Source organism: Chiloscyllium plagiosum, chromosome 6 (genome assembly GCF_004010195.1).
Source record: "Chiloscyllium plagiosum isolate BGI_BamShark_2017 chromosome 6, ASM401019v2, whole genome shotgun sequence".
Taxonomy (NCBI): domain Eukaryota; kingdom Metazoa; phylum Chordata; class Chondrichthyes; order Orectolobiformes; family Hemiscylliidae; genus Chiloscyllium; species Chiloscyllium plagiosum.
Genome location: NC_057715.1, coordinates 50,241,899 through 50,256,205, shown reverse-complemented (window position 1 = coordinate 50,256,205; position 14,307 = coordinate 50,241,899). Strand labels below are relative to the sequence as shown.

The 14,307-nt window shown below is 40.6% G+C and overlaps 1 protein-coding gene across 4 annotated transcripts in view; it reads left to right on the top strand.

The window, feature by feature from the left end:
• The window catches only part of hephl1a (hephaestin-like 1a), a 141,416-nt gene that overhangs the window by 84,169 nt on the left and 42,940 nt on the right, over window positions 1-14,307 (top strand). For all 4 annotated transcript variants that reach the window (XM_043691507.1, XM_043691508.1, XM_043691505.1 and 1 more), the window contains 3 exons: window positions 874-1,013; window positions 3,259-3,399; window positions 13,163-13,269. In XM_043691507.1, the coding sequence (XP_043547442.1) occupies window positions 874-1,013; window positions 3,259-3,399; window positions 13,163-13,269 (388 nt within the window). The remainder of the gene's footprint in view (window positions 1-873; window positions 1,014-3,258; window positions 3,400-13,162; window positions 13,270-14,307) is intronic.

The window sequence follows — 14,307 nt, the reverse complement described above, 5'->3', positions numbered from 1 at the left end:
AGCAAAAAACTCATTTAGGGCTTTCCCTGCCTCCTCAGACTCCACACACAAATTCCCTATGCTATCCCTGATCGGGCCTACTCTTTCTTTGACCATTCTCTTATTCCTCACATAAGTGTAAAATGCCTTTGTGTTCTCCCTAATCCATTCTGCCAAGCCTTTCTCGTGCCCCCTCCTGGCTCTCCTCAGACCATTTTTAAGCTCCTTCCTTGCCTGCCTGTAATCCTGTAGAGCTGAGGTGATCCTAGCTTCCTCCACCTTACGTACGCTACCTTTTTCCTTTTGATGAGAAGCTCCACCACTCTCGTCATCCAAGGTTCCTTTATCTTACCACTTCTTGCCTGTCTCAGAGGGACATATTTATTCATCACTTGCAACAACTGTTCCTTAAACAGTCTCCACATGGCTGTAGTGCCTTTACCATGGAACAATTGCTCCCAGTCCATGCTTCCTAACTCATGTCTAATCGCATCATAGTTTCCTCTTCCCCAATTAAATATCCTCCCATTTTGCCTAATCCTCTCCTTCTCCATAGCTATGTGAGGCAATTGTGGTGACTATCACCAAAATGGTCATGTACAGCGCCTTCACCCAACAGTGAATTGCTGATGTTTCAAGACAGGTCTTAGAGGCTCATGCCTCTATCTGCCCAATTATTTGCCTTTCTCACCATCTATAACTCCACTTCCAGTGCAGGAAAACATTTGCATTTAGAATTATTTATTGATTGTGTAGAAATTCTTCTGACTCTGTAAAAGCTGCAATATCTCTGAAAGAAGTTAACTGAATGTTGTCCTTAAAACTTGTAATAGATGACATTTTAAATGTACCCAAAGAAAAATTTGCTAATTGTCAATTTTTGTGTTTTTCTAGTTTTGGCCATGTGTTTGTTGGTACAGGGCAAGGTAAAATTGGGCCCAGGTATAAAAAAGTTGTTTATAGGGAATTTACAGATGGAACATTCACCACACAGAAAATAAGACTGCCAGAAGAACAGCACTTGGAAATACTTGGTAATGAATAAAAAAAAAATTAACTCCTATTAACTGCACATAGATATGGTATTGAGCACTCTTGAAAATGACAATCTAGAATAAATTTTCTGACAATCATTGATCTGTATATTGCAGAATTTATCTTCTCATAGATTTAAAACAAGAATAAATCTTTGGAGGTTTAATTTTTTTTATTCAACAGTTGCAGCATCAACATGTTAAATGAGGTACCATTTAAATTCTATGATCAAAAAATTGACAATGTGACTAAGCTCAAATTGGTGCCATCATTCCCCACTCCCTCCACCACCAACACTTCTAACTATACAGGTAAATACTTTATTAAAAGTGGTGATTATAAAACCTGCTGACACTTGAGCCTGGGTTTTCTCTGGCAATTTTCTGCTGCAGTAGAGACACAGTAAAAGTGTTTCCCTGCACAGTAACTCCACAGTTGTATGTGTGATATTATAGACTCTTGAAAGTCAGTCTGATCAACCGGTTTGACTTCCATGAAGTGAATAGGAGAACACTGGAGAAGAAGCATCACAATAGCAGGTGGAGATGTTGAACAATCTAATCCAGGACCCCAAGATCAGGAAATTGAATCTAGTGTAGAGAGGTATTCAGGGATAAGCCTGAAGTTACAGAGGTGGGAATATTGCATGATGAAGAAGTAGGATCTGTGTTGGTTGTGGTGAAAGGTAAGGAGGAGTTTTGAAGTCCTGGGGAATGTTCATCAGTAGTTGGGGATGGATGTACATTGGATTCTAGGATAAATGTAAAGACACTTATTTCCTGAATCCAAAGTTCCTTTCCTTTCCTTTAGATGTCAAGTTCAGACAAGCAGAGGTAAATTTAAAATGTTGAGTAAGTATGAGGCACGCACCCTCATTATGTCTTCTGTGAGTGGGATGGTTGATGGTTTTTATTTTGCTTTTGTTAAAGTCAGAAATTAATTGGCTCTGAGACTCCAGCGATTAGCATCTTTACTATCCAATCATTCCAAAACTGTTTGTCTTTTGTGATTTAAATCCTGCCATGAAAGCATCTCTATTAACTATGTTATATCAGCAAGAACCAGTACCATTTTCTGTCCATTAATGTTTGTTAATTATTAAGGATAGTATCCTAGTGTTATTAGTGTCATGAGAAAGCAGCACAGCATTAAACTGAAGTATGCTTAAATCAAAAAATGATTTGAAATATATCGAATAATAATGCAGCTTTTTGGGCCCAGGTAAACCGGCCATGCAAGCCATGATTTATGTTCAGTGGAAGATTATACCAGAAAGCCTTCCACAGGAATTCAAAATTGCAAGTATTTACCTAATATCTCCAGGGCAGATATATCATGTAATATTCAATTGAAGTCAACTTGTCATCTTAGTGTTGAACACCACCTACAACTTATTAGAAAAATGCAGTTATGGCCATAATACTGTTCCTACCCAAAATTTGTTTTTGACAAATTCTTATTCACTCTCAGTTCGACATATCGAGAAACAATAGAAGATTTGCCTCTAAGGTTCTTGTACACACTTTCACAAGTACCTTCTAAACCTCTGCCTTTTAAAAAGAAAGCACCCATCGATTCTCTTTACTACTTAAAAGGCAAAAATGTTCACAGCCAAACTCTCTTCATCAAAGGGTCCTGCTGCAAATCCTCGGACATTCACTTCAAAATTAATGATGATTTATGACAAGACAGTGGCTAGGCTACATACCATTACTGGCACCAAGGGAAAGCATTCTGTACCATGAGCATCAGCAAGACTGTTTGATTTGTTTTTCATTTTTTTAAATTGCATTGACAGGGTATGTGAAGAGTGAAAGAGAAAATTACCACAAACACTGGAAGCTGTACTGAAAACAATTAATGCTGGAGATCACACTGGATCAGACAGCATCCATAGAGAGCGAGCAAGCTAATGTTTCAAGTCTGGATGACTCTTCATCAGTGCTCTGATCTCCAGCATTGGTTGTTTTCAGTATGTGTAGAATGAATTAAGCTAAGGTGCTGCAATGATACCAATGGTGAATTAGCATTTAAAATTATGTTCAAATGAAAACTTTGAGTTTTCTTGTGACTAAGAAGTATATCTCACCAATTGAATAGGTTTTAAATTTGAAGTAGGAGCAATGGGAAGATTAATTAGGAAGTGAATTTAGATTTTAGTTTGAAGATCTTCCTTGTGTGTTGCACTTACAGCTGTCTGGTTGCAACTAACCAATCCTATTTTGTATGATCTTGCACACTTAGGTCCAATTATTCGAGCAGAGGTTGGTGACAGTATCGTGGTTATATTTAAAAATTTAGCTTCCTTTCCTTACTCTATCCATCCACATGGTGCAGAAGAGGTAAACAGTGGAAAACATCTCAAAGTACCAGTTACTAAGCCAGGTGAGTTACATTGTACAATTTTCTTCATTCACTAACTTCATTTTTGAAATTCATTAGCTTCAAAATTACATATCTCGAAGTATCTGCTTAAATCGTAACTGTACATTGAAAGTGATGGTTCTGAGCCTATAATAATTTCAAAGTTACTTAAATGGCAGATTACCCCAATTTAAATAGGCCTGGCAGTTAACTGTCAATGACTAACTGGCATTCTACACAGCTAAAATGTGTACCAATCAGAGCTCTGTCTAATACAGTATGAATCTTAGTTTCACATTTATTTGGTATTCTTGCAAGTTGTCCTGAAGAATGCATGATGAAATGTGTCTTTTTCAGCAAGGTTCAAAATACATTTGTTTCTTTCTGTTCATTGATAGGCAAGGTCAACATTTATCTGCCATCCTCGATTGTTCTTGAGAAGGTGGTAGTGAGCAGGTCAATATATTGGTCTGGATAGAAAATTGTCAATTTGTGTGAAAGCTAAGGAGAAATGTGTCTCACAGAGGGTTGTGAGTCTTTAGAACTCTGTTGCCCAAAAGACTTTGGAAGCAGTCTTTGAATATCTTGAGGCAGAAGTAGATAGATTGTTGATAAGGAAAGGGGTAAAAGGTTATCAAAGATTCCGGACCGATCAGCAATGATCTTGTTGAATGGCACAGCAGGCTGGACTGGCAATGACGCCTACTTCTCTACCTAATTTGTTTGTCCATGTGTAATCCATAAAAATATTGAAACCCATAATTTTAAGAATATAAGATGTTTTAGGAATAGGAAATGGCTATTGTGCTAACAGAAATGTCCACCTTATTCACATTTGGGGCTGATGAGAGGCACGTTTGAATTTTTCTCCTTATCGAGGGCTAGTGAGCAGATTGCAGAAATAAAGGATTGCTAGAAAAGTAACCATGGACTTTATAGAAATAAATTCAAAGGCAATAAACTGATATTTAAAATTAGTATTTAATAGAAATGACCATTGAAAATTGTCAAGCACCAAGTCTTATTGCATTTTTGGTTAAAGAAGAGCTTAAAAGAGAAAAAGAATCCGCTCCAATTCATGATCACCAGGAAAAGGAGTAGAGGTTGGGACCAAACCTCCGAGTTAGGTTTAACTAATGCTGACTATGGGTTGCCTCAGATGGGGCACCCAGTGAGTTAGATATGGAAGAACTTATGTGAAAATGGGGGTAGGAAGTGAGTTGACTTCCAGTTTGGTGTTTCAACCTTTCATGTCCTGCTTTCCTACTCTACCTCTCCCCATTGCCTCCCCCACACTCCATTGTTTTCCTACTTTCCCTTTTCATGTCTTTCTCACACCTTCTCCCCTCTCCAAAGTCCTCCTTGGTCTCTCTTACCCCTCTACCTATGCCTCCCTTACTCTGTTCCCTTTAATTTTATGAAAATAATGTATGCGGCATGGCTTGCCAATAATTTCCACCAACACTATTATTTCAACAATAAATTCATATTGAAATGAAGATGGATAAGTTATGTTTTGCAGAGAGGCTCAAGTACATTTTGGTAAAAAGTGATTTTTATTTTGTTAAAAATTGGAGTAAGCAGACCTTAAAGACTGAGATAAGTTTTCATTTTTAAGCCACCAAACAAGACTACTTACATGCCAAACAGCATAAGCAGCAGCTGATAGGCAGAGCTAAGCGATCCAGTAATCAATGGATCAAATCTGAGTTCTGAGTCCTGTCACATCCAGTCATGAATGACAGGGAACAATTAAACAACTCGCTGGAGGGGGAAGTTTCAAAAATGTCCCATCCTCAATGATGGAAGAGCCCAACTCGTGTGCAGAACATAGGGCTGAAGCTTTCACAACAACCTTCTACCAGGATTGCTGAGGGGATGATCCATCTTGGGCCGTCTCCAGTGGTCCCCAGCATTACAGATACCAGTCTTCAGCCAATTCGATTCACTCCATGTGATATCAATAAATGGCTGGAGACACTGGATATTGCAAAAGCTATAGGCCCTGGCAACATTCCGGCAATACTACTGAAGGCATGTACTCCAACACTTGCTACTCCCATAGTCAACTCTTCCAGTACAGTTACAACCCTGGCATTTATCCAACAATGTGGAAAATTGCTGAAGCATGTCCTGTAAATAAAAGACGGGGCAAATCCAACCCAGCCAATTAGCGCCTTATCAGTCTGCTCTCAATCATCAGTAAAGTGATGGAAACTGTCATCAATAGTGTTATCAATCAGCACCTGCTCAGTGATGCCCATTTTCGGTTCTGCCAGAGCTACCCAGCTCCTGATCTCATTACAGCTTTGGTTCAAACATGGATAAAAAAAGCTAAATTCTAGAGATGAGGTGAGAGTGACAGCCCTTCACAGAGTGTGGCATCAAGGAACCTTAACAAAACTGGAATCTGTCAGTATTGGGGGCAAATTCGCCAGTGGTTGAAGTCATATCTGACACCTAGGAAGATGGTCATGGTTGTTGGAGATCAGTAATCTAAGCTCGAGGATGTCTCTACAGGAGTTCCTCAGAGTAGTGTCGTTGGCCCAACAATCTTCGCTGCTTCACCAATGAGCTCTCTTCCATCATAAGATCCGAAGTTGGGATGTTCACTGATGATTATGCAATGTTCATTATCATTCATGACTCCTCAGATACTGAAGCAGTCCATGTCCAAATGCAACAGGTTCTGGATGATATCCAGGCCTGGGCTGATTAGTTGTATGTAACATTCATACCCCACAAATGCCAAGCTATGACCGTCACCAATAAGAGACAATATAACCACTAACCCTTTACATTCATTGAATCACCAACTATCAATGATCTGGTGGTTATCACAAAACAGAAATTCAACTGGACTTGCTACATTAAAACAATGCCGACAAGAACAGGTCAGTGGTTAGGAATACTGCTGTGAATAACTCCCCTCCTGATTCCTAAAGCCTGTCCATCATCTATAATGCACAAAGTCGAGAGTGTGATGGAATACTCCCCACTTGCCTGGTTGAGTGCAGCACCAACAACAGTCAAGAAACTTGACATCATCTAGGACAAAGCAGCCTGCTTGATTGGCCCTATATCCACAAATATCCACTTCCTCCACCACTACTACTCTGTAGCAGCAGGGTATATTATCTCCAAGATGCAGTACAGAAATTCATCAAAGCTCCTAAGACAGCACCTCCCAAACCTATGACCACTTCCATTTAGAAAGACAGGGCAGGGAACATGACCACCTCCGAATTCCCCTTCAAGCCACTCACCATCCTGACTTGGAAATAAATCATCGTTCATTCACTATTGATTAGATTACATACAGGGTGGAAACAGGCCCTTCGGCCCAACAAGTCCACACTGACCCGCCTAAGCGCAACCCACCCAGACCTATTCCCCTACATTTACCCCTTCACCTATCACTACAGGCAATTTAGCATGGCCAGTTATAGAACATAGAACATAGAAGAATACAGCGCAGTACAGGCCCTTTGGCCCTCGATGTTGCGCCGATCCAAGCCCACCTAACCTATACTAACCCACTATCCTCCATATACCTATCCAATGCCCGCTTAAATGCCCATAAAGAGGGAGAGTCCACCACTGCTACTGGCAGGGCATTCCATGAACTTACGACTCACTGAGTGAAGAACCTACCCCTAACTTCAGTCCTATATCTACCCCACTTAATTTAAAGCTATGCCCCCTTGTAATACCCGACTCCATACACGGGAAAAGGTTCACACTGTCAACCCTATCTAACCCCCTAATCATCTTGTACACCTCAATCAAGTCACCCCTAAACCTTCTTTTCTCTAATGAAAACAGCCCCAAGTGTCTCAGTCTATCCTCATACGATCTTCCTTCCATACCAGGCAACATCCTGGTAAACCTCCTCTGCACCCGTTCCAGTGCCTCCACATCCTTCCTATAGTATGGCAACCAAAACTGCACACAATATTCCAGATGCGGCCGCACCAGAGTCTTATACAACTGCATCATGACCTCAGGACTCCGGAACTCAATTCCTCTACCAATAAAAGCCAGTACGCCATATGCCTTCCTCACCGCACTATTTACCTGGGTGGCAACTTTCAGAGATCTGTGTACATGGACACCAAGATCCCTCTGCTCATCCACACTACCAAGTATCCGACCATTAGCCCAGTACCCCATCTAAAGGCATCGAGAGCATTGATACATAATCATGGCTGATCATCCTTAATTAGTATCCTGTTCCTGCCTTATCTCCATAACCCTTGATTCCACTATCTTTGTGAGCTCTATCCAACTCTTTCTTAAATGAATCCAGAGAGTGGTCGTCCACTGCCCTCTGGGGCAGAGCATTCCACACAGCCACCACTCTCTGGGTGAAGAGGTTTCTCCTGAGCTCTGTCCTAAATGGTCTACCCCGTATTTTTAAGCTGTGCCCTCTGGTTTGGCACTCACCCATCAGTGGAAATATGTTTCCAACTGCCAGAGTGTCCAATCCTTTCATAATCTTATACGTCTCAATCAGATCCCCTCTCAGTCTTCGAAACTCAAAGGTATACAAACCCAGTCGCTTCAGTCTTTCAGTGTAAGGTAATCCTGCCATTCCAGGAATTGACCTCGTGAACCTACGCTGCACTCCCTCAATAGCCAGAATGTCTTTTCTCAAATTTGGAGACCAGAATCTTTGATGAATTTCTGTACTGCATCTTGGAGATAATATACCCTACTGCTACTGAGTGGTAGTGGTGGAAGAAGTGGATACTTGTGGATATACGGTCATTCAAGCAGGCTGCTTTGTCCTAGGTGATGTCAAGTTTCTTGACTGTTGTTGGTGCAGCACTCAACCAGACAAATGGGGAGTATTCCATCACACTCTTGACTTGTGTCTTATAGATGATGGACAGGCTTTAGGAGTCAGGAGGTGGGTCAACCTACATCAGGCAGCTTCTCAAGGGCAACTAGGGATGGGCAATAACTGCTGGGCAGCCAGCAACACCCACATCCTACAGTGAAAAAAAATAAAATCTAGCAAAGGTGGTCAAAAATTATAACAAAGACAGAAATAAAATATGTGGGCAAACTCGTGAGGAATATAAAAGCTAACAGTAAGAGCTGTGTTACATACATAATGAATGAGGGATGTCAAAGTGAACATAGGCTTCTGAGAAGATTAATCTGGGGAGATGATATTGGGGATCAAAGAAATGGCAGAGGACTTAACATATATTTTGCATCATTTTTTATGATGATACTTCAAACATTTACTAAAGAATATGGGAGAGGAATTAAGTACAATCTCCATCATTAGAGAAGTAGAGAAGTAGACAAACTAATTGGAGCTGAAGGCAGATAAATCTTCTGGCCCTAATGACTTTTATCCTAGGATCCTAAATGAGGTAGCTACAAAGATTGCATGTGCATTTTCCAGTTGTAATTTTCCAAAAAATCCATGGATTCTGGAGAAATATCAGATTGATGAGGGCAGAGCAGTATGTGTTGTTTAACTGGACTTTAGTAAAAGTTCCAGACGGTAGACTTAGTAGGAAAATGAGGTCACAAGGGATTAAGGGTGAGCTTGCCAATTGGATAAATAATTGGACTAAAGGCAAGAGACATAGTGGTGGTAGAGGGTTGCTTTTCAGATTGGAGGCCTGTCACCAGTGGTGCTCCACATGGATCGGTTCTGCGTCCTTTATTGTTTGTAATTTATATAAATTATTTGGATGAGATATAGAGACGTGGTTAGTAAGTTTGCCGACAACACCAAAATTGATGGCATAGTGAAGAGTGAAGAAGGTTTTCTAAGATTACAAAGGGATTTTTATCAAATAGTCAATGGGCTGAAAAATGACAGATGGTGTTCAATCTGGATAAATGCGAGGTATTGCATTTTGGTACAACAAATAAGTATAGGAATTATGCAGTACATGGTAGGGCCTTGGGTAGTATTGTAGAACAGATTAATTTAGGGGTGCAAGCACATAATTCTTTGAAGTTTGTATCACATTCATGGTGGTTAAAATGGATTTGGACACTTACCTTCAATGCTGAATCCTTTGAATATAGGAGTTGGAAGTCATTTTGAGGCTGTACAGGACATTGCTAAGGCCTGTTCTGGAATGAGTCAAAACGTGTGGTGCTGGAAAAGCACAGCAGGTCAGGCAGCACCTGAGGAGCAGGAGAGTCAACATTTTGTGCAGAAGTCCTTCTCTGGAAGACCATATCCAGTTCTGGTCACCTAGTTATAGGAAGGATATTATTCAGTTGGAGAGGTTCGGAAGAGATGTACCAGGATGTTGCCGGGTATGGAAGGTTTCAGCTGTGAAGGAAAGCTGGATAAGCTGGGACTTCTTTCATTGGAATGTAGAGGGTTGAAATGTAGCCTTATAGACATTTATAATATAATCAGAGGTATTGTATCTTCCATAGGATGTGGGGATTTCAAGATAAGGGGCACATTTTTATGGTGAGAGGAGAAAGATTTTAAAAAGACATGAGAAGCAAATTTTGAACACAGAAGGTGATTCGCATGTGGAATGAACTTCCTGAGGAAGTGGTAGATGTGGATACAAGCACAATGTTTAAAAGACATTTGGATAAATACCTGAATAGGGAAGGTTTGGAGGAATAAGGGCCAGGAGCAGGCAATTGGCATGAGTTTAGTTTGGAATGATATTTGGCATGGACTGATTAGACCGTGGGGTCTGTATCCATGCTGTATGATTCTATGATCCTTTTACTCCAGGATTGGAAAACTGCCTATGTGACAAACCTATTCAAAAAGGGAGGGGGAGCAAAACATGGATAACAAAATGCTGATTAGTCTAACATTATTGCATAAGTATTGGAATCAACTATGGAGGAGGTAAAGGCAGATCATTTGGATGATCATAATCTAATCGAGCAGAGTCAGCATGGCTTCATGAAAGGGAAATAATGTCTCATTAATTTGTTAGAGTAGTTGAGATATTCTCAAAAAAGTGTGGATAGAGGGGAGTCAGTATATATATTGTATTTGGACTTTGAGGAGACATTCAACAAGGTATCTCACAAAAGGTTAAGCCATAAGATAAGAGCCAATGGTGTTGGAAGTAACTTTGTGTCATGAATAAAGAATAGGTTAATGGGCAGGAAACAGTGAGTGGAGATAAAGGGTTGTTTTTCTGGGTTGGTGACCTGTGACCAATAGGGTCCCACAGGAATCAGTGTTGGGACTGCAACTGTTTACAATAATATATTGATGATTTTTGAGGAAGGAAGCAAATGTATAGTAGCCAGAAGTGAGATTGACACACAAATGGAAAGCTGGTTGCAAGGGGGATACAAACCATTTTCAGAGAGATTTTGATACTTTAAGTGGGCAAAAAAGGTTGATAAATGGAGTATCATGAGGGGAAATAAGAAATTGTGCATTTTGGAAGGAAGAACAACAGAACAGTATTACTTAAATAGAGAAAAACCGTAAAAGGCTGTAAAGCATAGGGACTTAGCATTCCTTGTGCACAATACAAAGAAAGCTAGCACACAGGTGCAGCATGTAATCAGGAAGGCAAATGGAATGTTGGCCCTTATTTCAAGGGATGTAAGTCTTTTTGCAACTGTATAAGGTGCTAGTGAGAAAATATTTGGAGGCAGTTCAGAAAATATTAATGAGGATGATCTCCGGTTTAGAGGGATTGTCTTATGAGCAAAGGCTGGAACTCGATTCACTGGAATTTAGAAGAATGAGAGGTGATCTCATTGAAATATAAGAATCTTATGGGGCTTGACAGGATAAATGCAGAGACAATGTTTCCCCTCATGGGAGAATCTATGACCAAAGTGCATATTCTCAGAATAAAAGGATGCCAGTTTAAGACTGAGATGAGGAGGGATTTCTTCTTTCAGAGGGTTGTGAGTCTTTAGAACTCCTTGCCACAAAGAGCTGGGGGGACAGAGTCCTTGTGTCTATTTGAGGCTGAGATAGATTCTTGATCACTTGGGGAATCGAGGGTTATGAGAAAAGGGCAGGAAAGTGGACATGAAGAGCGTCCGATTAACCATGATCCTATTGAATGATGGAGCAGGCTCGAAGGACCGAATGGCTCACTCCTGTTAGTCTTATACTATACTATAGAAAGGATGGGTGGTCTTGGAGGGAGTACAATGCAGGTTTACAAGAATGACACCTGGACTTCTTGAGTTAAGTAATGAGGGACAATTATACAAATTAGGCCTATTTTTGTGAGAATTTAGAAGGTTAAGGGCTGATCTAATCAAAGTTTTATCCTGTTAGTATCTTGAAGACTTTGATCAGATCAGCCCTTAACCTTCTAAACTTTAACAAACAGGATATGACTGAGTATAAAGATAAACTATTTGTACTGGTTGGCGATTCTAGATTTCGAGCATAATTTACTGAAGATGTCACCTCAAAAGGGGAAGAAACATCTGCATTTTGGCAAACATACCCACAACGACAATAATCTATAACTTAGGGCCAAACCATACGAGATATGTTGGGAAGCACTTCAACACACAAAGGCTGGTAGATGTATCTTTTACGAATAACAGTTGGTGACAGATCAGTTGTTAATTTTAAATCTGAGATACATAACATATATGAACTAAAGGCAGGCATGTGATGTTAGACCACCGAACAGCCATGGTCTCATTAAGTGGTGGAATAGGTTTGAGGGGCTGAATGGCCTATTTTTGAGCTGATATTCCTGTGTTCCATGTAAAAGTACAATTAGCAGGAGTGACTTAGCAGCCTATCATTCCCTTGTACAGTGATTGCCCAAGTCACAGCTTTCTTCTGCCATCAACTCTGATTGCATTCTCCCCAAGCTGTGACTCTCATTTCCTTCCCCTCCTCCCCCAGACAGAGGCTGTTTGAAAGCCTTCAATCCCCAGATCCCAGACCTTGGGCCTCTCCCAGCCCTTCCAATCACAGATCTGTTCTGTCCCAAGTTTGCTGCTGATAGGCTTATCCATAAACCTGCAGGAGCACACATGGGTAAAAAGGGCCACATTGGAGGAACATCAGTTTGTGACATCTTGCATCCAAACTTGACCGTATTTGAACCTCTGGCTTCAAACAACAAATCAGAATTCGAAAAAAACAATACTTTCTCTTTCGATTTTTCTTTTCCTTTTCTCTGATCCTCCTTGTGTAAGGTTATGTAATTGTTAATTTTTGGAATCCTGTAAATGAGCTGTAAATTGATCCACCGGCCAAACAGATATTGGGCTGTATGAAATACTGTCAGGTTGTTCGTAGCCCACGGTCTGCAGATTGAGAGGAAACCTGGTCCCTTTCTCGTAGATAAAACTGCAAGTGTCTCTATTGAAAGTGATCCAACTGTCTTTTTAACTAACTTGCATTGTTGCTTCAGTGTCTTTTCCTGCTACATTATGCAACAGTCTTACTACATTTTGCATAAAAATGTTCTGATTTCTTTCTAATACCTTAGCCTCACAGTTTTTACTGGTAATATTAGGGAGGCTTGTTAATCACTGCTGGATGAGCTATCTTTAGGTACAATCTATCCAGGAAATTTATGACAAAAGTATTTTATTTTCTGTGTAATTTTTAAAACATTTTTGTATTTCTCATTTCAAAGGAGGAAGCATTAGCTTTCAGAGCCCTGCTCCTTCATCAGGTAGTTGTGTGCTGTGCTCCGAAAGCTAGCGCTTCGAAATAAACCAGTTGGACTATAACCTGGTGTTGTGTGATTTTTAACTTTGTACACCCCAGACAATATCGGCACCTCCAAATCATTTCAAATTAGAGTATCCTGTATTATTCTAGGTCAAATCAAGGTCTACAGATGGAATGTTCCAGAAAGATCAGGACCTGGTATTGGAGATTCAAATTGTATCACCTGGATTTATTATTCTGCAGTACGATTTGTGAAGGTAATATTCAATTAAATTGGTTATACTTTATAACTAGATTTTTGAAAACATTAGAAATTCATTAACGATATGCATTTTAAAAAAATCTGTTCCTGGAATGTGGATGTTGCTGACAAGGCTAACATTAACTGCTCATAACGAATTGTTCGAGAAAGTGGTGATGAGCCTTCATTAGATTAGATTACAGTGTGGAAACAGGCCCTTCGGCCCAACAAGTCCACACCGACCCGCCGAAGCGAAACCCACCCATACCCCTACATTTACCCCTTACCTAACACTACGGGCAATTTTTAGTATGGCCAATTCACCTGATCCTGCACATCTTTGGATGATGGGAGGAAACCGGAGCACCTGGAGGAAACCCACGCAGACACGGGGAGAACGTGCAAACTCCACACAGTCAGTCGCCTGAGGCGGGAATTGAACCCGGGTCTCTGGCGCTGTGAGGCAGCAGTGCTAACCACTGTGCCACCGTGCAGCCCACCTTGAACTGTTGCAGTCTATGTGGTGTAGGTCTTGGGGATTCAGCTCATCAGTCAGTCAAGTATCCACAGAACCTATGACTAATTACACAGAATTTTCCAGGTGGACAATCATTCTCATTAGCGAGCGATTGTTCAATATGTGATCCCCCACAATGCTGTTAAAGGGGGATTTCCATGGCTTTCACCTAATAGTGATGGAGGAACAGTGACAGCTTTTCAAGTTAAGGTGGTGTGTGATTTGAAGAAAACTTGCAAGGAAATTTGGTTCAAATTCTGCACATGTTCAGTAGATATTTGTTTACAACAATATGCTTTTATATCACTTTAAAATTTATAATTCCAGTCCAGCCATTAGACTTTCCTCAGGGTGCTGTTACAAAATTCAGGTCTGTAATACTCACTTCAGGCATCTGATGCATGTGTGAACATTTCTGGTTGGGGATGTTCCACAGGTCCTATTGTTGAGGGCACTGGGGTATGTGTAGTGAGTTCCCAAAGTAAGCCTCCTGTGCAGGCAGATCATGATTCCAGTTGGTGTGATGGCTTTGATGCA